Here is a 27,528-nt window from a genome sequence, read left to right as displayed (position 1 = left end):
TGATGATACCTACAATAAGTGGCTGTTTAATTCCGGCTTTGAGCTTTGCACTGGTCCTCAGCACCCTCCAGGCATCCCTTGCTACTGTTTGGCATCCAACCAGAGAACTGAATCTGTCACCAACTGATCTCAGGAGTCCACATGCAGCTGAGCCACTGACCATCATTCACTCTGCTAGGTCACCACTGCTGCTTGGCTCAATAACATACACTGGTTTAATAACGATTGACAAGCTTCCCCCACGTGGATGCTGCTGTTGGGGCCCTCAAGTGCTGATCTAGGATCAATTCTCTTCTTTATCTGGTTAAGCGTTAAAGGATAGCATTGATCCTTTACCGGCACACAGGAACCTCACAGTTCTGGGGCTGTACTTGCACATTCTGCTCCTAAATCAATTATTTTGCTTTTTCCTCACAGCAGATCCAGCCAACGGTTGCACGCGGTAATCAGTCGGCCGGGATGTCATGCGGGGTCGGCCGTGAGGAGGAAAGCGGGCGGGCCTACAACACCAAAAGAGGGCCTTTTCATGAAGTCTTCAACTTGTCAGAGAATGAGCGCCCCCTGCCAGGTGGGAAAAGAAACTGTGCTGGCCTTTGAACAGTTCTGTATATTTGCTGTTGTTTAACTGTGTGATTTTGATTTTCACAGTGTGCGAGAACGGATGGCGGTGTTGCTTGATCAACAGGGACAGAAAAATGCCAACCGACTACATTCGCAATGGTGTCCTCTACGTCACAGAAAAGTATGCATGTTCAGATGCACCTGCACTGCAGAATAGCAACATTTTTTGCTTGCTGTTTTGGAAATTATTCATTTTTGGTGCTTTTTCAGAATCAGCACATTGCATCTAATGTCAATATTTACAAATTGCATTTACTCCAAACAAAGCTGTAAATGTTTTGTTGTACTTAATTGTTAGGCATCGTTAGGCACAACATGTTTCCTCATGATAAGAGTTTGTGTTTCGTGTTTTTAGTTACTTGTGTTTCGAGAGCTCCAGTTCCCGGGCAACATCCTCGAAGAAAAATAAAGTCATCAAGCTCCAAGACATCACGGATATTCAGAAGGTCTGCCAGATGTTTTGTTGCTGTATGTTGACTTAATTTTTATTGAATGCCTAGTGTCTTACTGGATTCTCCACTCTTGTTAACAGTACAAAGTGTTGTCAGTATTGCCTGGATCTGGGATGGGGATCTCAATAACAACACCATCCACTTTAAAGGTAAGTCACTATATATCATATGTTAAGAGCTAGGGGTGTGACGAGACACTTATCCCATGAGACGAGACGAGACACGAGACTGGGTTCACGAGAACGGGACTAGACAAGATTTTTAAACTTTTCTTAAGAAATCGTCAATGATGAAATATATAGGGAAAATAGTCTTTTATTCAACTGAAAAAGACAAAATGCAAAAAAATGAAGGTGCATTTTGAAGTTTATGAAGTTAAACTTTCATTTTAATGAATTCTATGCAGTAATAAACAACATTTAAACAAGAGCTTCACGATTCTGGATAAATTTAGAATCCCAGTTTTTTTAAATAAATTGGAGACCATGATTCTCTCACGATTCTGGAGAAAAAAGATTAGAAAACTGAACAAAATAACAATTTACTAGTGGTTCTGACAAACTGTTCATTGCTTAAGTCTTTTAAAAACATATATTCATTTAAACAAAATTAAAAAAAAAACATTCAATGAAGGTGCCACGAGATCTCGTCACATCCCTATTAAGAGCGTTTCCTTTGAGGAGGCAATGGAGGCAGTGCCTCCTCATAATATTGGATGAGAAAAAAAAATAGGGCTGCCCTCAACTAAAGATTTTTCTGGTCGACTAGTAGTCGTTCATTTTAAGCATTAGTTGACTATTAGTCACACGTTTATTAATAAACCTATATAAATTATAATATAACTTTAATTGCCTAAACAGCCTAATAAGCGCTCAAAAAAAGATGAAAAAGTCAATGAATGATAAGTGAGTGTTTGGATGTCCTGCCCGATGTACTATATTACCACATAGACCAGCCTTTAACGATCTGTCCATCATGGACTGCATGACTTTGACACTTCCTGTGCATTTTTTTTTTTTCTGCGACTAATCGACTAATAAAATTTTGGTCAACCAAGCCTCTTCTCACGGTTAGTCAACTATTAGGGGACAACCTTAAAAAATATAACAAAAATAAAACAATGCAAATATTACAAAATATAACATTACGAAGTGTATAAATCACTTGTTTTTCTAAAACAACATTGTCCAACAGCAACACCAGCAGGTAAAGTTAGAGCAGGAGTCTGCGTCTCTTTCGCCTCCCCTAAGCCTATTGAGTTTTAGTTGAGTTGAGACTCCCTAAAGCATGCTGTGGGATTGGTGGGGGGTAATTGAGAATAAATGAGGAAAAGTCATGTGAGAGGAGGTAATGCCTCCCTCGCGATATGATTGGATATGACTCGTTATGTTTGGCTGTGACTGGTTCATGTGATAAATCCCGCCTCTTGTGTGCGTTCCGTGTTTGCAAATGAGTCTAAATGAACAATATAGTAGCTGGAAGACTAATTTGAAAAAGTAAGTAAACAACTCGCACACTTGAATATAACCACTTTGTTAGGTAAAAATAAGACTTAAAATTACATGAAACCATGATCCGTGGGAGTTTTAGTGAATGATCAGCTTGGTAAAATTTAAAGTAAATCTCTGTGTCTGTGATCAGTATTTACCAAGCTTTGATGACAAATGATCTACAAATTCAAAAATAGTTAAAAGTGAACTATTAAAAAGAATAGCTGAACATAAGTTCACAAATAATATATATTATTTAAATTGTTACTGCTTTAAGTTATTATTTTGGGTCGGCGCCAATAGCTTTGTGGGCATGGTGAAGGTGCAACTCCCAAAATCGCATCGGAATCAAATAGCCACCAAGCTAGGATGCGCGGACGTAGCGAGCATCTTCCCATATCAATGTTCTGCGCTACGGCTGCAACAACGACCTCAACATCGACTGCTCTCCCGATGCACACCACTGCCAGCAGTAGTCCTAGCAGCATCGTCAACAGGTGCGTGACAGACATTGCGAGCTGAGGTGCTGTGGTGTTTAGACCTATGGTTTAGACCTAGCAACTAGAGCTGTAATCGGCCTTAAAAGTTAGGCCCGACAAGTATATTTTGATTGACAGCTTTTTAAAAGCCCGAACCCGTTTACAGCCCAACATTATTCAAATGTGCGCAAGCACACCGCTCTTTTGCCTTTTGTCAAGAATGAGTCAATTATACATGTTTTAATATAATTTATTAATGACTAACGTAGGCTATAAGCCACTTGGAACTTGGAACAAAGAAATAAAATAAGTCCTCTGGAACATCGTAACATCTTAGCACTCTAGGCCGCGATCACACCGAACGCGTTTTTGCAGCGAGAAGCGCCTTTTTTGAATTGTTTTCTATGGTCAGTGAGCGTTATGCGCGCTGTTTATGCGTCGCCGGCGCCTCGCGTTTTTGCCGGAGCGCTCTGAGCGCCTGAAGTTGAAAAAAAAGCAACTCTGCGCGGAAAAGCGCCCGACGTCATCGCGGTTTTTTCCATTGTCCAATCGAATGAATGGAGAGGCGGGCCTTCTCTTGTGGTGACGAAAGTTTTACCGACGCTTAAAAAGTCGGAGACTGCAGTGATGGAGGAGAAACTTTTGGTGTCTATCGCGGGTTACCCGGAGCTGTATGTTTTAAGTTTTGTGCTGATATGACAGTTTACTTAACAGCTAAAAACCAAAGATTTTATAGCGCTTGCGCTATAATCCTTTGATTAGATTGACAGGACGGCTTATTTGATGGTTGCCTAGCAACATATAAAACCGCAACGCACTGCTCTTTTTTTAAAAGTCACCAGAAAAAGGCAGTGCGGTGCGCCTCGCGTTTTTAGAACTAAAAACGGTGTGATTCGGTGTGATCGGGGCCTAAATAGGCATACACTTAGCCAACGCGCCAATAAAAAAGACTTTCTTATATTAAATTAAGATAAGTTCTAAATTAAGATGGGGTTTTGGCAGTAACTAAATTAAGATAAAGGCTCCGCGGGATTTGCTTCGCTACTTTTCTCCACAATCCCGCCTCAACGCGAGAGTGAATAGCAGCTGAAATGTAATAATTTCAGTAATAATTTGTAATAATGCCAACATTAGCCTATATACTCTGTCTACATTATGCATTTAAGACTCAATTAATATTTTGTTATAATTGAAAAACCCTTACCAAGATAAGGGTACATATTTTTGTGGAGGAAAATGATTGAATCCACTGTAGTTTCAGTGTGGTCCTGCGCTCACTGATGGTGCGTCCCGCAGCGCTGAACACCCTTTCACTGCTGCTGTGACAGGCCGGGATGCACAGTACTGATCTGGCAAATTTTGCCAAAACGTAATCACCAGAGGCATGCCTCCGTTTCACCTCCTCAACATCAATTTTCGCATCTTTCTCGCGCTAATCGAAACGCATCACATGACCGCTCATTTACCGCGCAAGCCCGAGCCCGTGTACAATTATATAAATTAAGCCTGAGCTCTAAGATCTTTTTGACATTGATTAAAACTATGGACAAAGGCCCATTGTAACATCTTGATTAATCCCTCTGCTTTACTTAAATGTATCAGCTTGATTTATTTTAATAACACCTGTGCTTACTGCACCGCCACCTCTTTTTTAGATTGCTCACACATCAGACTTACTGACTAATGATCTATGAAGAAGATGTCTCCTTCCTCTTCTGTCTTTATTTCTATTCTTATATCTGTGGGCAGTTTTTGAGTCCAGTGTTGATGTTAAGTTATAATGACCTTGTTACATTGTGATGCAGTATGTTATTCCATTTGGAAAGATATTTCATTTACGCCACTACAGTTACAGCTCTAAGTCGCGCTGGTATTAAAAAATTTTTTGAAGGTATTAAAAAAGGTAGTAAAATGTATTAAATTCAACTCAAGAAGTTCTGTATATACCCTGCTACTGTCCTTTCTAAGAAAAATGGAAAAGTAGCCAAAATAAATGTAAAATGCTTAAAAACACAAACTTGATGAGATTCATATTTTGCTTTAATAAACAGAATATTGATTACATTGTTAATGTAAAAAGTTTTTTTTTTTTTTTTTTTTTTTTTTTACTTTTTCTAATAGTGTAAGTAATGTTTATTTAACCAAAAAAATGTGGCTGGCACATGAATTTACATTTGATTTATTAAAAAAAACACCATGCTATTTTTTTAAGAAAAAAAAATCAGTAAAAAATAGCAATATTGTGAAATGATTACCATATGTCTTGTATTTTATTGTTTAAAAATGCAGTTTATTCTTGTGATGGCAAATCTTCAGTCTGCAGTGTCACACGATCCCTCAGAAATCTCATCAGTTTTGAAAATATTTTATTTTATTTTATTTTTTTTTTAATTATCAGGAAATTTGAATTCTGGAAGTGAACTAATCTTTAACATTAATACTATTTATCAATACTATTTATGAAATAGATTGTAACATTACTAGCATACACTACCAGTCAAAAGTTTTTAACAGTAAGATTTTTAATGTTTTTCAAAGAATTCTCTTCTGCTCACCAGGCCTGCATTTATTTGATCCAAAATACAGCAAAAGCAGTGATATTGTGAAATAACTGCTTTCTATTTCAATATATTTTAAAATGTAATTTATTCTTATGATCAAAGCTAAATTTTTAGCATCATTACTCCAGTCTTCAATGTCACATGATCCTTCAGAAATCATTCACTTATACTGATTTGCTGTTCAAGAAATATTTATTATTATAAATATTCAAAACAGTTAATTACATTTTATCAGGATTCTTTGATGAATTATAAAACAAATGATAAATTATAGAAAATAATACTTTTTTTTTTTAGCAAGGATGCTTTAAATTGATCAAAAGTGATAAAAAAGGTGACAAAAGACATTCATAATGTTAAAAGGATTTCTGTTTCAGATGAATCCTGTTAAAACATTAAAAATCTTACTGTTCAGAAACTTTTGACTGGTAGAGTATGTTTTCAGGATTCTTTGAATATAATTCAAAAGAGCAGCATATATGTGAAACGTTTTTGTAACAATGTACTGTATAAGTCTTTACTTCACTTTTCTTAGTAAAAACTAAAAACTTTTGAGTACACAGGTGCACACAGTTTTCATTAAATTAATGAATTAATTAAAATAATAAAGCTACTATATAACTTTTTCTTTTCTGTATTCTTACTTTTATTGTATAATTATTTACTTGCTCCTAATATTAGGACATGAAGTTTTTTCAAGGCTGTTTTCACACTTGCGGTGAACCAAAGTTCAGTTCTACCCCCACTTCCTGCCAGGTTTCTTAGCACATTTTATTATCTGGCTCCAAATCAAAGTACATTTGTGTCATCAGCACCTGCCCCTCAGTGAGGACTAGCAGCAGCTGTTCACCACTGTAGCTAAAGCAAAAACCAGTAGGCTAATTGTTTAGCTTATGCACCAACTGAAATAACTGAATGAGAAACTGCATTTGTAGCATTGGTTATATAAAAAGAGAGTGTGAATTACACATTCTTTCAGCCAATAGAATCGCTACCGCACTAGATTATATTCATACTAACTATAAATCATACCTAATGTGAAAGCGCACTAACAGTTTTGTCACTTCTTCCACAGCCTCTAGTGTTTGGTGCCATGATTCATCGGGACGAGGCTTTTGATGCCATTCACACTCAGTACACGAAGATCATGAATTCCACAACAGCTACGACAGTCACAAACCCAGAGACATAGTCTCACCCGGATCAACATATGACATAAGGTAGTCCATAAGGCAGCCCTCACCTTAATGTAGCACTATCCTAAACCCTTACATGGAGATGCTGGCTTCCAGAAGTTGTCCGCCCCATCTCCAACCGAAAACGATGGAGAAACTGCAAAGAAACTGTTTTTCATATTCTCTTTTAGATTCTACGTGAGTATTAGGACGAGTATTTTATATAATGTTCTCTCAAAACAGCGTACTATAATCTTACACAAGTGTTTGTCAGGATGGGTGTTGTTTTATAAGGTTAGGGGTTCGTTGTGCTTTTACTTGTGTGTCCGAACGGGAGCTGGTACTCCTTTGTGTCTCATGGAGGGCTTTGTGTGATCCGTGTGTAGTCAGACCATATAACCGTCTGTGAACTTACCGCCATTTTCACTTAATTGCATCACCGCTGGCCTTGCACAAAGAAACACTGCACTTAGTGTTGCTGAGAGCTTTTAGATGTGATTTAGGGGGAAAAGGAACAGACGTAACCGTCAACTGAAATCCATATGCGCAAAGCAGCTCGTAACTGCCGGCCACATTGTTCCTTGGGGCGCGCCAATTTTTTCTTCAGTATTTGTGATACTTGTGTTAACTTATCACATAGAAACAACCTCGTATTTTAAAGGATTAAAAATAAACATTTTGCCGTTCACACACCCTCATGTTGTTTTAAAATCGTAAAACACAAAAGGAGATATTTAGGCAGAATGTCCAAGCTGCTCTTTTCCTTACAATGAAAGTCAATTGTTTAAGGGATAGTTTGCCCAAAAATGAAAATTCTGTTATTTACTCACACTGTTGGCTTTCAGCCTTCTGTGGAATGCAAAAAATATGTTTTTAATTAGTTTTTGTCCATTCATTGTAGTTCAAATCAACCCTGAACCCCATAAAAAACAGTTGGACGTTAAAATATTATCATTTGTATTCTGCAGAATAAAAAGAAAGTCAGACAGGTTTGCAGAATATTTATTTAAGAAACAACATCAGGGTGCATAACTAATGACACAATTGTCATTTAATATTTTTTTAACTTAAAGCACAAAAATATCACTGGTCTTACCCATAAAACCAATGCGCACAAATAAAGGTCTGTTCAAACTAAGCAGAAATTAGCTGGTTTTGTGTTGAAGTTTAAGTCAAACGTTTACATACAGCTTGCAGAATCTGCAAAATGTTAACTATTTTTCTAAAATAAAAGGGATCATACAAAATGCATGTTATTTTTTTTATTTAGTACTGACCTGAATAAGATATTTCACATAACAGACATTTACATATAGTCCACAAGAGAAAACAATGGTTGAATTTATAAAAATGACCCCGTTCAAACGTTTACAAACACTTGATTTTTTTAATACTGTGTTGTTACTTGAATGATTCACAGCTGTGTTTTTTTTGTTTAGTGATAGTTGTTCATGAGTCCCTTGTTTGTCCTGAACATTTAAACTTCCTGCTGTTCTTCAGTAAAATCCAGGGTTCCCACAGGTCCTTGAAATCCTTAAAAGTTTGTAAATCTGAAAAAAAAAATTTTTTCAAGGCCCTGGAAAGTTTTTGAAAATGAATTTATTTTGTGCAAAAAGTTTTCCTTATTATTCCCCCCGGTTAACTAATGTGCTAACACTTCGTGCCCTATGCATACTAGCTTGCTTGATTTAAGTTAGGGTGACCAACAGCTTTTTTCCCCCCAACATGTCCTCTTTTTGGACCTAAAATCGCCCAAAATGTCCGGGATTCGGCTTATGCTTTCTACAGTCGTCATTCAGTGTGCATTTTTGTATTAAAGCTCTATGCGGGACCGTTTTATTGATGCCGCTCATGCTAAATTTCGAGCTATTACCGCCTGCTCACGCAATCATTCTAATATTGAATATAATTTTCACACATCAGGGAGCCGCTATCGTATTCAGAGTATTTAAATCTCTTTTTAATGAGCAGCTGTTTACTTTCACTTTCAATTTCAGAATCATACGCACTCTGTATAAAGGTCAGATATGAGCACATTTTCTGCTGAGCAGCAAATCCTTTAGCATGATTTGTCAGTCATCTCTACTTTTGTCTTGACCCATGAGCTGATCGCTGCAGCTTGTGTTGGATGCAGGGTTGCCAAATCTGCATTTTTTTTTGCTTGGAAGTGGTTTGTTTTTAACTGTTGAGCATTTGACTGAAATGCTTATATTGAAACATTTTGCATTCTACATGTGATAGAACTGTAAAAAATGTTAAGTTTTGTGATGGCCACTGGTAGGAAGCATTTTAGCTGTGTTTAGGATCAGTCTGCACAAGGGTGACAATAAAATATACAATTTATTTATGGAAATTAAATATTTTGAGTTTTCATGTGGGTTATGGTCATTGCGCTACTTTGGGGGCTTTTTAATTATAATAATTAAGATTACAAAGAATGACTTGCCAGAGATCCAAAAGACCATAATTTGGCCAGGTGCAGAGCCGAATATTCTTCAGACAAATACAATATCGGATCTCTGTCACATGGCCAAAAATACATTTTGTGCATAGTTTTGTTTGACACATAAAAACTGTAACAATGTATCTTACAAGATAACATGACGTAACCTTGCTCTCACTTGAAATGTGTCCCACATTAAGTCCTTGAATTTTCAGCCATTGGACCTGGAAAGTCCTTGAACTCTGAAAATCCTTAAGGTCCCACAAATTCTTTGGTTTTTCAGCATCTTTGTGTATTTGAGCCCTTTCCAACAACGACTATATGATTTTGAGATCCATCTTTTCACACTGAGGACAACTCTCATGCAACTCTTACAGAAGCTTCAAATGCTCATGATGCTTCAGAAGGAAACGCAATACATTAAGAGCCGGGGGGTGAAAACTTTTCGAATTTGAAGATCAGGGTAAAAATGTCATCTTCTGGGAAAAATGTAAGTATCTTCTGAAGCGCAGTACTAAATGTACTATTGTGGACTGTACATAAACATCTTTTATGTGAAATATCTTATTCAGGTCAGTACTAAAAAAAAAAGAAAAAAAACACTCATTTCGTATGATCCCTCTTATTTTGGTTAAATAATTAACATTTTGCAGATTCTGTAAACTTTTGACTTCAATTGTGTTCTCATTCCTCATCATTGAGCCCTGAGGTTATGGAAGTATTTAATGAATATGTTGGCACTGGTTAGAGAAATGTCTTCGTTTACTAATGTTGTACCCTAAAATAAGATCTAATTCCTTTAAAGGAACCACAGACTAATTTTTGTAATGGATGTAATATGTTATGATTTTTCTGAAAGTGTGCATAGGGGAACTCCAAAATTAACATATTCTGCTTCCAAACAGACTGTTTTACTCATTCATGCATAATATTTTTATTTGGTAACTTTTGACTATGCAGCCTTCAGTAGCTCCTTTTGGAATAAAAGCAGGTCTTTTCTTTCTTAAGAGAGGAGAGTCGTATAGTATGTCCAGATTTTTTTTTTTTTTGGCTTATTTGTCCCTTAACACTTTTCTTGGTTTTCTCATTTTTATGCATTTCTAAATTTGTTGACAGTTGCTTTTTCATTTGTTTCATCCGTTTAAGCCTTGTTTATCACCTGCCTTATTATGCCTTTTTTTTTTTTAGAGCAATTTGACACTTTAATTTTTTTTTTTTTTTTTTTTTTTTTTTTTTTAAACATTTCGAGTCAGTATGTATATGTTGGGGTTAGACTCTGGACATCTTTGGATGCTGTTTACCAAGTTTACAAAATGGCACTTTTGGGCTTTCTAAATATATAGCCACTTAAATAGTGGAAAACCATTTAGTTAGAATAAATATGATGCTAATATTGTCTGTGTGGAAGTATGTATTTGTGAAACACATGAGTAGTGCACCTTGGTTTTATTAGTTTCGCCTTTTAACATTCAATTCTAAAACAAATTCCATTAATTATTGATTCTTGGAAAAACTGACCACCAGTGATTGTCATTTGCCAAATAAATATGTGTATTGTTTGCGCTCTGTTTCTGCCCCAGAACAGTTTCGTTTACAGATATTTCTGTTCCACAAGAGGCTATTTTGATCCCTAAATGGGGGCATGAAAATTAGCCTTTTTTTTGCCTGTGCTGAATGTTGAACAAGCTGGAAAATCATAGATTTTAAATGCCTTGTTAAAACATTTTATTCTTTTATATTGCATTCTTCATCCAGCTTTAAAATTTTGATTATTGTTCCCTGGAAGTTGTTGGTTGTAGCATGGACCGGGGTGGTGTTGTATTATTTCTCTCAGTGTATTTCCCTATTCAAGTCATTTTATGTTTCAATCAAGTATCTGATTAGTTGGTTGTAACACACAGTTGTCTCAATCTCATTTACATTGGTACGGCCACCCAACAACTGGGTTTAATAGACTTTGCAGAGGAACAACCACAGTAAATTGAAGTCCAATTACACAGAGACTGAATGTGACTGGATGTTTGTTTATCAAACATTTGTATTTACACTAGATGTACATGTCTGGTAAAATCTTTCCTGCTGTCCTCTGATTAGTCTTCATTGGAGAAGAAATAAACTGAGTTCTTTGTAACCTTTATTGCCTATTTTCTTGTTTTCTACTTGTGGACATGTCAAAAGTGTGTTGTGCAATGAAATATATTTTCACAAATGTTGCTTCAGCCTATCAGTGCATACTGATGTTTCACTAGAGGGCACCACATGCAGCTTTTAGAAGGGTAAGCATGATTTTATAAGTCTTCACTACTGTATGTGTGTCTAATGCTTATAGGGAAGCTACAGACTCCTGTAGTCAAAAATTTTATCCCTTAAAACTTATCTTTGACCATTAATTACATATTAACAAATTACATATGTTTTTTCTTGTGAAAATAATTTTCTCATGCCTTAAAACAGTTTGAATGTAACTTAACCCTCAATGCCTCATTTACTATTCGTGGGTCTATGAATATGCAAATTTGCCCCGCCTCCACTTAGTCACAACGGCCAGAACCTCCTGATCCACTAACTGAACTGTAGTAAACACGATATTATGGCAATACACCGATAAGGACTGATAAAACTAGGTTTTTACTAGCGGTGGATACTGTAACATTCGTTAAAGTTACTTACCTGACGATGTTGTGTCTTCAAAATGTCTTGAAGGCTCGAATGCAGCCTAACGTTAGTAATACCAATTCGTGCCGAGAGAGGTGGGTCTGACTCCGGGCTACTTTTACACTGTTGCCGTGGGTTATTATTCAAGCTAATTTTTGGCTTTGTGCTGATAATCCTATTTGTATATTTTGCATGCTTATGATAGGAATCTATCCATTGACGTGATTGGTTGTTGAGGTTTGTGACGTAGCAAAAAACGCATTTCTGGGACAGCCATTGGAAAACTACAGTTTTAATGAGAAAATACTCATCAAACATGTAGATTAATGGTTTGGCACATGGTTTGTCTAAAAGCGTATTAAAAACACCACATAGACAAATAAACCGCATTAAAAAAACTTGTTTTTTACTGCAGGGGGACTTGAACCGTAAATGAGTAAATTAATCGGATGGAGAATATAAAGTAATTTGGATGTTGTAATGTGAGGAAGTAGGATATTTAACACTAAAGGTGGTCTAATTTTACAAAAGCGCAGAATGGCATTATTTAAAGTACTCAATTTCTTAATTTAATCAGGAAAATAAGTTCTCCCTGCTGAAAAAAAAAACCCAATAGAACCATCACAGAAAATTCTAATGGTTTCCACTACAAATACCATTACAAATATTACAAACCATCAACTTTTAACCATTAAAACCATTATTTTCTGTAGTGTGTTTTGGGACATATTCATAGAAGGTGACCAATTACCAGTAGATTAGGTAATCAAAATGGCTGCATGGAATTTGACACTGTTTCGTGCAAATATCAAAAAGCTGTGGGTTTGTTTGGACCAAGTAACTTTCCCAAATGTATTGATAAAGCGACTAAACTCCATCTTGAATCTCTGAAAGGGATAGTTCACTTCAAAATGAAAATTACCCATTGATTTACCCCCCCCCTCAGGCCTTCCTAGGTCTGTATGATATTCTTCTGTCAGACGAATATAATCAGATTTAATATTAAAAAATGTACTGGAACTTCCAAGCTTGATAATGACAGTGAATGGCTGTTGAGATTATGAAGTCAAATGAAGTGCATCCATCCATCCATCATAAAAAGAGTTCAACACGGCGCTGGGGTTTAATAAAGGTCGTCTGAAGTAAATCGATGTGTTTGTGTCAGAAAAATATCCATATTTAAAACTTTTATGAACTGTAATCTCTAGCTTCCGCGAACTGTTGTGTACACGTTCGTGACGTAGACGAACACAGAAGCACAGCGGAGAGACCAAAACAAAATCCTGGACATGAAGTACAAAACGAGGATTTGTAAAGAATACTGTCCGAGGATTTCATTGTACTCCAAGAGGAGACCGGTTTTCCTTTACTGTAAACAAAACTTGGTTCTCGTGAGACTAGCATATTCTCACCGGAGCTTATGCTACGTCTACATCCTATGTCATCCGCTTGAATGCCACTCTCTCCTTAGTCTCACGTAGCAAGACCTTCAGATTTTAGACAAGAGGCCATTTGACTGACACGTAAAGCAACCAATCATGTTTTTTTTTGTGCCGCGTCATGTTTAGGGGCATGTTTTTCACATAATTTTGAAAATCCAGCCTTTGGTTGATCCTTATAGGCCAGAGGTCACCAAACTTGTTCCTGGAGGGCCGGTGTCCTACAGAGTTTACCTCCAACTTTTCTCAACACACCTGCCTGGAAGTTTCAAGTATACCTAGTAAGACCTTGATTAGCTGGTTCAGGTGTGTTTGATTAGGGTTGGAGCTAAACTCTGCAGGGACACCAGCCCTCCAGGACCGGATTTGGTGACCCCTGTTATAGGCGCTTGTCGTCACAGCTGTAGACACGACGGCTTTCTTCTTTCGTGAGGGGGTTTGGTGTCACAGCATATTGGTTTCCTGGCGGAAGGAAGAACGTGACGCCTCCCGGAAATCCTGTATAATCTAACCAATCCGACGATGGCTTCGAAAATCCTGAAGTGTTTCTAGTTAAGTGTGCTGTATTCATCAGATGTTTAGCCAGCGGTCCGTGGGCGTGACGTCTGAGACTTATCTCTTGTGAACATTTCATGATGGATGGACGTACTTTTATTGGACTTCAAAATCACAACAGCCATTCACTGCCATTATAAAGCTTGGAAGAGCCAGGACATTTTTTAAAATGTAACTGATTGAATTCATCTTAAAGAATAAAGTCATATACACCTAGGATGGCTTGAGGGTGAATAAATCATGGGGTAATTTTCATTTTTGTGTGAACTATCCCATTTACGGTGTGAAAACTTTACATGTTGTTTGGGAAGTTTTTACCATTTGAAATCCAATTGTTACAATAGGAATCCATACAATCAGGAATTTCGCATGCGGGTAAAGGATTTCCCCATGCAGATTTTGCAGCTGGTTCATAAAGTTGCAGCATTGACTTTTTTTGCCTGTAAAATGTTCTAACATGACCACAATTTGAGAAACTTGCAGATCCATTTGAGTCTAAAGAGGGTTTTAGTCACAATCAAACTGTGTCAATCTAAACAAAGTCTAAAAGAACATTACTAACCACTTTTTTTTTTTCACCTGTTTGCCTGTTTTAAATGCATGAATCAGCCAAAGATGCTCTCCACTTACAGATCGATATTTTATAGCTCTTCATTAAAACTTCTTATCGATTGTTTTTATTGCAGACTAATGACAAATTGCATGTAACGGGGCATGTTTTTTTCCATACAGTTCTTCAGAAAGTGCTGGAGGGCTATTAATACTAGCTGTAGTTCCTGGCAGTCCAAAGGGATACTCGTGGGTCTGGATACAGTTTCAGCTGCATCTGTGGGTAAAACATCTGTGTCTCCCAATCCTGTATACTGAGACGATTGAGACATGATGCACACAATGTTCACTTGTATTGCGTACGTCAACATACCAGCTACAGTATCAGTTTTATTACTGATTTATGGCCGTTCAGATGTTTTGAGAGTCGTCAATGCATTATATTTACCTATGTTCAGTTTCACAATTTTCCCTTTATTCTTTCCGACATATACAATTAGAGTTATATTAAACGGAGTCCTGGCTCTTCCAAGCTTTATAATGGCAGTGAATAGGTGTTGAGATTCTGAAGTCTAGTAAAGGGCATCCATCCATCAGAAAAAGTACTCCACACTCCATGAGGGTAATTAAAGGCCTTCTGAAGCAAATCAATGCATTTGTGTTGATTCGATTCGCTTCAGAAGGCCTTTATTAACCTGCTGGAGTCGTGTGGAGCACTTTTTGTGATGGATGGATGCACTTTATTAGACTTCAAAATCTCAACAGCCATTCACTGCCATTATAAAGCTTGGAAGAGCCAGGACATATTTTAATATAACTCTGATTGTATTCGTCTGAAAGAAGAAAGTCATATACACCTAGAATGGCTTGAGGGTGAGTAAATCAACACTCACCCTTTGGCTTAGAATTGAGAGGAACATAAATCTCCAATGCAATGACCTTCAAGAAGATTTGCTTTGATGTTCATTCACGCTCAAAACCAATGCTTTCATGTTGAGTAGGACACACTTCCAGGCTTCCTTCCAGCAGATCTGACCGCAATTCGACAGCAGACGGTGTCTGCGACTAAAAAGGGCAAGTCTTAATCAAGGCATGTAATCATAATCCCGGAAAGAGTCAGGAGAGGAACAGAGCATGCAGAAGATACCTTCCAACCTTCCGGATCTCCACTCTCAGGTTTCATCCTCTTGCTTCATGCCACGGTCGCGTATCAGCAAAAACATGGTCATCAAACTCAACTGACACCCTGCTAAAACCGGTGACCGTCAAACCCCCGAGAACTGGCGCAGTGCCTTGCAGTCGTATTCACTTTCTATGGAGGAAGCCTTGATCTGTGGCAGCTAAAGGTGTCGAAGTCAGCAGCAACTTAGCACTGTCTCACACTATGAACCTGTTGAGCTTTAGTAGCAGGTGTTTTGTAGCTTGTTTCGACAAAAGTATTTTTCACCTTAAATGTATAGTAGTAATTAGATGTTGTTGCAAACAATCTTATGGTTCATTTAGGTCACGTTACAAAAAGTATACACAGGCTAAAAATTTTTAAGAGGCTGATAATTTAAAGGAAAAGCTCCTGGCAGTCTTCCACCTGTCATCTGAAGCTATCGTCACCCATCACCAATATATCAGCCTGTGTCACCTCTGGCTCAAAGGCCATTGCTATATTAGCTATACCACACAAGGGTTTATTTGCAAAAACAGATCATCATCTTTTTTATTATGCTATCATGTTTTTATTGTGTTAGTTGGCTTTATTTTTTGTTATTTTTTTAACTAATCAAAATAACCCAACTGCAGTTTGATTGAGATTATTGGAATGCACCATGAAAAAACATGATTTTTGAAAATTGGTAAAATTGTTGGTAAAAAAAAGTTATCTGTTTATATATTTTATGTATTTTACCCCCCATAATGTGATTTTTACTGGTGGACCCCCCTCGAAGTGCAGTTGGGCTAGTTTTGAGTAGCAATTTGGGCGGGTTTGGTTGCGAAAACCTGGCAACCCTAAACATTAAACATTTAACCCAGCTGCTGAGTTTGTCCATATTTTACCCAGCTCTGTATATAATTATATAGTGTTAATTAGGGGTTCAAGCGCGTAGCGCTGAAACCCTTTTGGGTAACACTTTAGAATATAGTTCCATCATTAATGAATAACTACACAGGAACAAATGCCTAATGCACCATTAACACTCTAGTAACTACTACTAACTAACAAGAAACTCTGATTAACGAATCAGTAAGTCATAGCACTCAGCTGAACATGGTAGTTCACTATTAGCTAATCAGTAACTACTATTTTTTCTTTACTAAGAACTACTATAAACATGTTCATAATTAATGTAAAAAATGCTAAATGTATCATTAATTCTAAAGTGAAGATCATGGTAACCCACTAGTAATGACTGGGGTATAACCAAATACTTCAGAAGGAATTATTAATTATTTGGATCTGTATTCTTAAGTGAAGATCATGATAACTCCTTAGTAATGACTTAAGTCATTAAAAACTATTGTGGTTTTTGTAAGGTTCTGGATAGTCACACTTCCGATGGCTTTGGTAACACTTTAGTCGTTACTAGTGGGTTACCATGATCTTCACTTTAAAATACGGATCCAAATAATTAGTAATTTCTATTAGAAGGATGTAGTAACACTTGAGTCACTACTATCCAAAACCTTACATATACGTCAATAGCTTACAATGATTTCGGTCATTACTAGAGAGTTATCGTGATCTTCACTTTAGAATACGGATCCAAATAATTAGTAATTCCTTCTGAAGTATTTGGTAATACCTGAGTCATTACTAGTGGGTTACCATGATCTTTACTTTAGAACTAATTATACATTTTGCATCATTCACATTAATTATGAACCTGTATATAGTAGTTCTTTGGAAGATATGAAAAAATAGTAGTTACTGATTAGCTAATAATGAACTACTACTTTCAACTGAGCATGATTACTTACTGATTCGTTAATCAGAATTTCTTGTTAGTCAGTAGTAGTTACTAGAATGTTAATAGTGCGTTAGTAATTTGTTCCTGTGTAGTTATTCACTAATGATGGAACTGTATTCTAAAGTGTTACCCCCCTATTGTAATTGTTAGAATATTCACGGATTACCGATCCCCATGTAAAACTGATCGGGCAGACCAAACCATAAGTCGTAGAGACTTCAAACTTGGAGGGACGTAGTACTCCCACTGACTACCATGTGATCGAGGTTTGTCCCAGTTGTCCTAACAGGATGCTACAGAGATCAAACGTCTGAAATCACTAATACCTCCTAAAGTCGCAGTCGCAGACTCAAGTGTTTTATGTCGTTGGAATCCTTGGCTCACGTCGGATAATTTAGACATTCGGTAGTGTGCAAAATTTTTGGGTACTTTGTATTTTTTGAAAAACCTATATATCAATAATTATCAAAAAAAAACATTGAAATTTTGACTCACCGTCGTAAAGGGACGCCAAAACGTTTAAAAGGGGCAGGGCCACATTTAGTAAAATGCCTATAATTCCTTAACGGAATGAGATATCTCCACCAAACTCAGAACAGGTATGTAAGAGCTCAATCTGAGGTCACAGGAAAAATCTTGGTCCGAAGTGCCACAAGTGTCTACAAGGACATCCGTAGTTTAAAGTTTAAACCCTCACTCTGAGTTTACACATTTTGATGTCAACATATTCAAAACAAAATTACAGCTGCTGTAGCTTTTCTATTATAAAGAAATGGCCAAATATTAAATATTAAGTGGACATTTGAATTAAATGTTGTTGAGTCAATGTGTCAATCGCGCAGTAAAGTGTAAAAACAATCGTCAGCCCGCTGGCGCCATCTGCAGGCATTTGTTCTAATGCATAATGAACATTAGCTCTATTGTTTATAATACATTGTATTTTAACAGTTTTGTTCAGTAAAACCATGATTACTTGCTTTTGATATTTTATTTGAACTTATTATTAATGCCTCATTGCTATTATATTTGTGTTTTAAGTAATTTTGAAGGCTATTGTTCACTTCGATCTATTTTTATTACTACAAAAAAAATTATAATTATCCGATTACTCGATTAGTCGTCAGAATAATCAACAGATTACTCGATTACCAAAATAATCGTTAGTGACAGACCTAGATTGGATTGAAACTTGGTGGGCCTGTCCGACTCAGGGCCCCAAAAGTCTGAGAGAAATTTGAAATAAATTGGCCACTTGGGGGCGATATCACATTTTTTAAGGGCATAAACAATGGTATGTCGCATGTTTTTTCACACATATGCACACTATTGATATCATATGATAGAACTCCAAATTTCAGACAACTTTGCCTCTAGAACCACTGCTGTCAATCGAACTGTTTGTTAAATGATTGAGAAGATGTAAAAACCTACTTTTGCAAACTAGTATTGGGTCTCTCGTTCAGTCTGGAAAATAAACATTGCAGTACAATTCTTTGGACTCTCTAGCTCAATAATTATCAAAACAAATGTTGAAATTTACCCTTTGGGAAGCTATAACAGGGTCGTTTAGAAAAAGGGCTTGTCCAAAATCCTATAAAGCCTAAAGGAAAGCTCAAAACTTCACGAAGTTCAATTTACAAAACTTTTTTTTTTTTTTTAATCTAATATTTATATTTGATTTTATTTCAGCTTTATTTCACATTTTCAGTTTAATTTTACAATACAAACACTTCTCATTAGTCATATGTGTAACTTGATAGTCCAATTCTCATTCACTTTGACTGTCCAGGAAAAAAGGCAGCCTGGACATTCACACAATGACATAAGGCTGAGTAAACGATATAATTTTAGTGTGAACTATCCCTTTAAGAAGGAATGTGACCTCACATGCAAATCAACTACTGTGCCAAAACATGCTTAGTACGTGAATGAGTACGAATTTGTCCCACTATTACATACACAGGAGTTTTTTAAGGCACTCTCACACACAGGGGATGGTGAAAATATTAAGCTGCCTGTTAGACATGAGTTTGTAATATGAGCCGATAAACTGAACGGAGACCCTAGCGGGTAAACTCATCAGCGCTTTATTTAGCCACGGGAAATACTCTTATAATGTTATATACACGACTGCACAGAAGCGGAGAGTCACTTTCATTGAAGATTATCAGTGCCACAAGTCTCAGCTCCATATTAAGGTCTTTGAAATTTGAGGGCCTGAGGGTTGTCATAGCTGAAAACATGATAAATTCCATACATGTACCATTACACCGTCATACACAAGGTGGAACGTGAGCCCAGATTCCTGGGGAGCCTGACGGCATTTGAACATTGCGGGAATTCCATGCTGACGTTTGGGTGTGAATGGTATGATGAAATCTCATCCTATTGGACTGTCCTTCACTCACATGGTCAGCGCCAGTGCCATTTATTAAGTTGTCATATTGCTTACTGTCAGCATTTTCCTCTCATGGGAATCCCTGGCCTTTTCTGCCCTGGCCCAGGGATTTGCCTGTTTATCGGGTCCATCTCCAAGACTCAATCTGCTCTTACTGATTGCTTGGACGTGCCTTACTGATTTATCATGTCTGTTTATATCCATATCCAGAGTTATTTTTAATATCAGGATTGGACAGTGCTGTAAACTTCATTAATAAAAAAAGACAGAGACACAGCTACTAAGCAAGATACAGTCATAGTGGTTTCCAAGAAAATGGCACACTTGCTGAAAGAAGGAAAAATACAATTCTACAACTAACCATATTAAAAGGATCGTTCACCCAAAAATGAAAATTTTGTCATTAATTACTCACCCTCACGTCATTCTTCGTTCCTCTTCGGAACACAAATTTAGATATTTTTGATGAAATCTGAGAGCTTTCTGAGCCTGCATAGATAGCAACACAACTACCACGTTCAAGGGCCAGGATATCATTAAAATAGTCCATGTGACATGAGTGGTTCAACCGTAATGTTACGAAGCTACGAATAATGACTTTAATTAACAATATCTTCTCATCTGTGTCAGTCTTTGAGGCACGTTCACGAAGCTTACGTGTGGTGCTGCTGGCGCAGGAGCTGAAGGTAACATTAAAAACATACATTTTTATCATTAGATGTTAAATTTTGGTTATATCATTATTGTTTGACATAAAATTGTTCTATAGTCAAGCAATTACATCAGAAGTAACTGTAATTAAATGACAGAAAAATTAAGAGTAATCCCTTTACTTTTTCAAGGAAAACTTAATTAATTAGTAATGCATTACACCCAACACTGACAATGACTATAACTAACTATATAGCGTCTGCACAAACGGATGATAACATTCTGTTTATTATAAGCGAGCGATGCATGGATTCTGATTGGCTGTCAATGTTTTGTTATCGTTTATCAGCTGGAATCATTCTGAAAGTGATTTAAGCAATATTGTTCCTCTGTTATTATTGTTATAACTATGGTGTGTGACTTGCGACTTGTCAAAATGGTCACTTTTGTTTGCTAAGTTACACTACCAATCAAACATTTTTGAACAGTAAGATTTTTAAAGTTTTTTAAAAAAAAAGTTTCTTCTGCTCATCAAGCCTGCATTTATTTGATCCAGTAAACAGCAAGTAAAACAAAAATTCTGAAAATTCTGAAATATTTTTGCTAATTAAAATAACTCTTTTCTATTTGAATATATTTTAACATATAATTTATTCCTGCGATTTTAAAACTCCAGCCACCTGATCCTTCAAAAAATCATTGTAATATTCTGATTTGCTGCTGAAAAAAATGTTATTATTATTATTATGTTGAAAACAGCATAATAATAATAGAATTGTTCAGGTTTCTTTGATAAATAAAAAGTTCAGAAGAACAGCATTTATCTAAAATAGAAATGTTTTGTAACATTATAAACGCTTATCATCGCTTTTGATCAATTTAAAGCATCCTTGCTAAATAAAAGTATTAATTTATATAATTTTTCATTGGTATATTGTGTATAATGTTACAAAAGCTTTTTATTTCAGATAAATGCTGATCTTTGGATCTCTCTATTCATAAAAGAATCCTGAAAAACTTATACTCAACTGTTTTAAATATTGATAATAATAATAAACGTTTCTTGAACAGCAAATCAGCATATTACAATGATTTCTGAAGGATCGTGTGACACTGAAAACTGGAGTAATGGCTGATGAAAATTTAGCTTTGATCACAGGAATAAATTACATTTTATATCAGATATATTCAAACAGAAAGTAGTTATTTTAAATAGTAAATATATTTGACAATGTTACTGCTTTTGCTGTACTTTGGATCAAATAAATGCAGGCTTGGTGAGCAGAAGAGACTTCTCTGAAAGTATTAAAATCTTATAGTTCAAAAACTTTTGACTGGTAGTGTATGCTAGTAATGTTAATGAGAACCCCTGATTTAGAGGTCTCTGCCTGACTGTGATGAAAATAAAATTATCATTAATCAGAGCCCTCCTCCAAAATAAATAAACAAACAAGCAAGCAAGCAAAAGAGAACGACTCATTACCAAGCCAGTTGATCCAGACAACTTTCAGCACACAGGTGCTGGAGGTGTGGTTATTCTCTCTCTCTCTCTCTTTCTCCATATCCATCAGCACTAATGAACCCAAGGCATCATCACATTTCTGCCTGGGGCCTCATGGTGTTAGTTGTAAAGTAGTCCAGTGTAACCGCTGCTAATGCCGCTTCTTAAGGAGTCGTCCTATGCGGGTGCTCAGGTGTCAGTCACGCCAGCATTTTCTCCTCAGTTAAAGAGGCCCAGGCCGGAGCGACACTGCGAAATTTTTTGGATGTAGGAAATAAACCGTTTGGAAGCATTTCTGAATTCGCAGGCTACTTGAAACGTTATCGTAATTATAAATAAATGGGTCATTTCCCGAAAAAAGCCGTAACATTGTTTCACAAACATATGTTGACTTTATATATTTTATGCATATATTGATAAATACAGTTAATAAAAACAACGTCTAGTTCTTCAGTCTTCTTCAAATTACAAGTTCGAACTGCGTGCCACTAAGTTCAAAACACCCGACGCGCATTACCTCAGTGTGCCAATCAAAGTCAGCCCACCCTTTGCTGTCTTAAGCAGTCGGAGTGGTACTATATCTGTTTGAGCTCTCGGCTGAGCATGTTGTCAGGATGACTTCTGTTTCATTACACCATTAAACTAGTTTAAAAAGTTTTAGAAGGTTGCCTAGTAGCTTTTAGAAGTTAGTTTAGGGCTCTATCTCCGTCAGGCTGGAGCTGTCGGATCCAAAAAACTGGTGGAGTGGCGGAAAGTCGTGGAGGCAAAACAGACAACACTCTCGAGGGGCAAAAATGTCCCGAGAGAACCACGATGAGAGTGTGGACCACGCAGCCCCCTTCCAGGACGCCTGCGAAGTGGAGCCCCCTGACCAGGAGTGCTGCAAGCTAGTCACCATCAACATTTCAGGTCTGCGTTTCGAAACTCAACTCAAAACCCTCGCAAGATATCCGAACACGTTATTAGGAGACCCGATTAAAAGGATGCGGTTCTACGACCCGTTGAGGAACGAGTTCTTCTTCGACAGGAACCGACCAAGTTTCGATGCGATCCTGTATTACTATCAGTCAGGTGGGAGGCTTCGAAGACCCATCAACGTGCCGGTGGAGATCTTCATGGATGAAATAAAGTTTTATGAAATTGGCGATGACGTTATCGATCGTTTCCGAGAGGATGAGGGTTTGTTGAAAGAAGACGAGCGTCCCGTTCCGTCCAGTGAGTTTAAGCGTCAAATCTGGCTGCTGTTTGAGCATCCCGACAGCTCTGGTCCAGCCAGAATTATCGCTATAGTCTCCGTAATGATCATCCTGATATCCATTGTTATCTTCTGCCTAGAAACTTTGCCGGAATTTAGAGAGGATGACCGTGTGTTCAACAACCACCTTGCGCCGAACGGAACGACTGCTGGAAAAAGATCTAGTACATTAACGGATCCATTCTTCTTGTTGGAGACCATCTGCATCGTTTGGTTTTCCTTCGAACTGCTTGTGAGGTTTCTTGCATGCCCAAGCAAGCCCGCCTTCTTCAAAGACATCATGAACATCATAGATATCGTGGCTATCCTTCCATATTTCATTACTTTGGGTTTAGACCTTAGCGAGGTCGAGTCAAACTCACAACAGACCACGTCCCTCGCCATACTGAGAGTTATCCGCTTGGTGCGCGTCTTCAGGATTTTCAAACTCTCGCGGCACTCCAAGGGTCTCCAAATTCTCGGTCAGACCCTACGAGCGAGTATGCGAGAACTTGGACTACTGATATTTTTCCTTATCATCGGCATTATATTGTTCTCCAGTGCGGTGTACTTCGCCGAAGTGGACGACCCGGAATCGTCTTTTACTAGTATACCAGATGCGTTCTGGTGGGCGGTTGTTTCCATGACTACTGTTGGATATGGCGACATGTATCCAGTGACGATAGGAGGCAAGATTGTGGGATCAATGTGTGCCATTGCAGGAGTTCTTACAATCGCCCTGCCGGTACCAGTAATCGTGTCGAATTTTAATTACTTCTATCACCGGGAGCACAGCGAGGAGGAGCAAGTGGAATATATCCATGTAACCTGTGGCCGCCCGTTGCCTCCTGTTTGCGACCGAAATAAAAGCGACAGTAAACTCTCGCTCGGGAAATCAGAGTATTCAGATGACGACGACTGGAATTCAATAAGCGTATTAAATTTCAGTCCATCAGAGGAATATGCAGGCAAACTCACAGATGTATAAGAACATGAAAAAGAGCTGTACCAAAGCGCGCGCATCTGTGTGAGTATTATATTAGTCTTGTTGTCTGTATCCTTTGGGTTTCTTGTTTCTTGAATTCCAATTCTAGATTATGACTGGATTAACTTCGTTCAGAGCTGTTGTGACCTCACAGCTGAATTCTACATTTGTGCGCCAAGCTTCTACGTTGCTTGGCAACCGTAAACGGCCAGTACAGTGAAAGCGCCAGAATAACCACGTTGAACCTTACGTCATCTCAGAATGTTTACAAACACAACAGGCGCGTTCCAGTTCTCCTATGTGGCGGGAAAATTCACTTTAGCTGCACTTCAGATAACCCAGTGATGCACTTAATTGGAATGTTGGACACCTGCTATTGACTTTACTAGAACGTTTTAGATATTTTTATTTATGCCATATAAAAGAATGATACAGTGAGGCATATTCAAAAATAAAAAGGAAACAAAACTATAATTAACCAGTGCAGTGTAAGTAAAATGGAATAATAAAATAATACATCTAAAATAATATACCAGAGGAAAGGGTGCCATGCACTTTATGCAACACGTGCTTGTTTTACAGTCATGTAAAATATTACAGTAAAGCTTTTTTAATATGAGAAAGGAGTGGAGTGGAGTCAGACCATTTTATTTTATAGATGTGAAATTTTCCCATTAATAAAACAATTTTAAAAAATAGTATAAAATATGTTTTATCTTCACCAACTCCATGGTCACTGAAGTGTATAATTATGTCAAATCCACTCAGTTGTAAATCAGGACTGAATTGCTTCCTAATTAAATGTTCTCTATCAATCCAGAATATTTGTTTATATGTAATGTTGGGCACTTCATTAGGAATTATAGAAATTACATAGGAGAAAAGGACAAAAATAAAATGGGAAAAAAGACAAATATACACAAAGAAAAGCAAGATAGTAAAATTAAAACACATCTTTGAATAAACGCTAATAAAACCCTCAAAAATCTAGCATTATCCCTGTTATGTTTAAGTCTGAAGCATGAAATTTCGTAACAGAGTTCAGGAAAAAAAATTTGGAAGACGAAGAATTAGATCATTTTTATTTGTGAGTGAACGATTTTGCATACAATATAGGCTAGAAGTTGCTACCATATTCAAGAGATAAATTATCAGGGTTTCCATAATAAAAAAATAATGTCTTTGGAGGAGTACTTAACTTGTATAGGGCTGAAAATTATTTATTCATTTTGTTACAGTTAAAAAATAAGAGGGCAGCTGCTTCTTCACCTACACCGCATAATGTCTCGTCAACACCAGAATATTCCGAATCTTAAGAATTAACAGGATACATATTATGAAGGATTATAAAATAGACTTAGTAACTGTAGATATACAAAACCCATCTGGCAGAAGCCAGGCCCTTTTCCAGTTTACATTCATAGAAAGGACCCCAGTAGTATTTGGCCCTTGGCTGTTGGACACTTCATGCACTCAGCTGTCACAGCTTACTTCACGTAATGGAGGTGAGGGGCTAACAGACTCTGGTGTTGGTGACATAATAACAAATATACAAATCATACACTGGACTGTTGAGTACATAGTGCATAATAAGCGCATAATGTATAGTATGTAATTTGGGACAGAACTCAATTAAATAAAAATCCTTAATACTTCATTTTCAACAGAAATCCATTGGGTCTTTATTTATGGCGTAAGAATAGCTAGGCCTATTGCTAAAACCGCGAACAGGGTATTAAGAAGGTTTATATGTGAATAGCAAATTATTTGTTCACTTGTTTAAATGAAATAAGTACAAACGTTATATTTTGGCTATCGATCGCCCCCTTGCGGCGAGATAAGAGTTATGTAGAGAGTCCTACATTATGTAACAGCCTGTAAACTGTTTGAGAACACAAATGTCACTGATACGTGTATGTCTCATTATCCCTGTCACCGCACTGATGTTACTTCAACTGCAGGGAGAAGCAACTGTATGAAGACATTTCTTCTATATAAAGAAGACAGAAGAAACATGCAGTATGTGTGCTTTATGAGCAGTTTTGTCAGTAGCGGTCTGTCAGAGGAAGAGATGTAGGCTTTTATTATTATTATTTACCCATTAATGTGCATAATGCATATGATGTGAATGGTTTTGTTACTCGGAAGGCCTGGCGAGTTTTAATCACTCCAAGGATGTTACAGGAGGCTGACAACGTTATTATTAAACTGACCAATCAGATTAGACATTACTTTCGTCCAAAATACGAAATGAGGCTAATGAAATTCGCTTCTGACCGCATATAACCAATCGTTGTCAGAGAGGCAAACAAACAAACCAATCAAATTTCAGTATCACGTTATTGCGTCATCAAGCCTGCTTGTTGTCAGACAACAGGTGAACAGAAACTTTCACAACTTTGGCCAATATATCGATGAAATACAAATGAATGAAGGATTTCAAAACAAGCGAGAATGAATGACTGAACGAGACACACATTTACCTAAATGAAGGAGCGAATCGTTGAATTTACACAGGTGAGTTAATGTTAGAAAGAACGGGGCTTTCCGTTAATGTGAAAACGTTTAAAATGGTCATAAAGTGTAGTATATTTGGCGTTTATGTATATGCATAAAGTCTGTATATGGCGCTTCGAAACGTGTTCCGTTGATTTATAATTGCGATTACATATATCGAATCTATAATATGTGTAAGTACGAATAATCATCAGTAAATATATAAATAAGCTATTGTTTCATCGATCAATATGAATGTCAGCCTCTCAAAAAATCCTCACAGGCCGCTACTGATTTTTGTAATATATTGTAATATATTTGTAATCTAGAACATATTTACATACTATTTATAAAATGTTTTACGCTTTGTTTAAGCTTTCGTTATGTCATTGCCTTGTGAGATGTTGTTCTTAAAATATCTCAATATTCTCTGCCTTGTGTAATTTGTGTGCTTTAAACATGCAAGAGTTGTTCTTTGCATATGTTGTCATTTCTCAGGATAAAATGTAATCATATGGTCTGACACTAGATACTTGTTATCTTAACATCTTGGCTGGTTAACCTGCCCACATGACAGCGTGTCAGACCAAGTGAACAAGCTATTTTTTTTCCAACATGTTAATGAGGTATGAATTGTTAACTTATTTTTGATAAATAAATATTTTGTCACATTCATAATCAAACTTCGTTTGAATCATTTCTATAAAGTAAAACTCAGAACAATAGTAAATGTCTGAGTGATCACAAGTATTATTCTGTGAAAAATGCTTTCTTTTGTAATTGTTGGATATTTATGCTGACGAAAATGTTAGTTTCTACTGTGGCATTGTGTAATATTGCTGACTAGATGTAGCTGGGGGAAAAAGCTCACTGGATGTCCTGTA

At 37.0% G+C, this 27,528-nt stretch overlaps 2 protein-coding genes across 5 annotated transcripts in view; both read left to right on the top strand.

Moving 5' to 3' along the window:
• gramd4b (GRAM domain containing 4b) overlaps positions 1–11,358 on the top strand; it is a 48,194-nt gene extending 36,836 nt beyond the window's left edge. For 3 of the 4 annotated variants that reach the window (XM_051100307.1, XM_051100308.1, XM_051100311.1), the window contains 5 exons: positions 418–568; positions 649–742; positions 977–1,067; positions 1,154–1,222; positions 6,679–11,358. In XM_051100307.1, coding sequence (XP_050956264.1) covers positions 418–568; positions 649–742; positions 977–1,067; positions 1,154–1,222; positions 6,679–6,795 — 522 coding nt within the window. In that variant the 3' untranslated portion in view covers positions 6,796–11,358. The remainder of the gene's footprint in view (positions 1–417; positions 569–648; positions 743–976; positions 1,068–1,153; positions 1,223–6,678) is intronic. The other variant, XM_051100310.1, reaches the window with a different exon arrangement.
• Positions 11,359–22,029: 10,671 nt separating this feature from the next.
• kcna6a (potassium voltage-gated channel, shaker-related, subfamily, member 6 a) lies at positions 22,030–27,310 on the top strand. Its single transcript, XM_051100313.1, has 2 exons — positions 22,030–24,190; positions 26,110–27,310. Exon 1 carries the CDS (start codon positions 22,724–22,726, stop codon positions 24,149–24,151), a length of 1,428 nt encoding a protein of 475 aa, XP_050956270.1. The 5' UTR covers positions 22,030–22,723; the 3' UTR covers positions 24,152–24,190; positions 26,110–27,310.
• The last annotated feature ends 218 nt before the right edge of the window (positions 27,311–27,528 follow it).

This window comes from Labeo rohita, chromosome 25, assembly GCF_022985175.1.
Source record: "Labeo rohita strain BAU-BD-2019 chromosome 25, IGBB_LRoh.1.0, whole genome shotgun sequence".
Classification (NCBI taxonomy): Eukaryota; Metazoa; Chordata; class Actinopteri; order Cypriniformes; family Cyprinidae; genus Labeo; species Labeo rohita.
This window is presented reverse-complemented; position numbering and strand designations above follow the sequence as displayed.

Excerpts from the sequence above, each read along its gene's own strand:
- kcna6a (XM_051100313.1), top strand. The coding sequence starts at position 22,724 with ATGTCCCGAGAGAACCACGATGAGAGTGTGGACCACGCAGCCCCCTTC.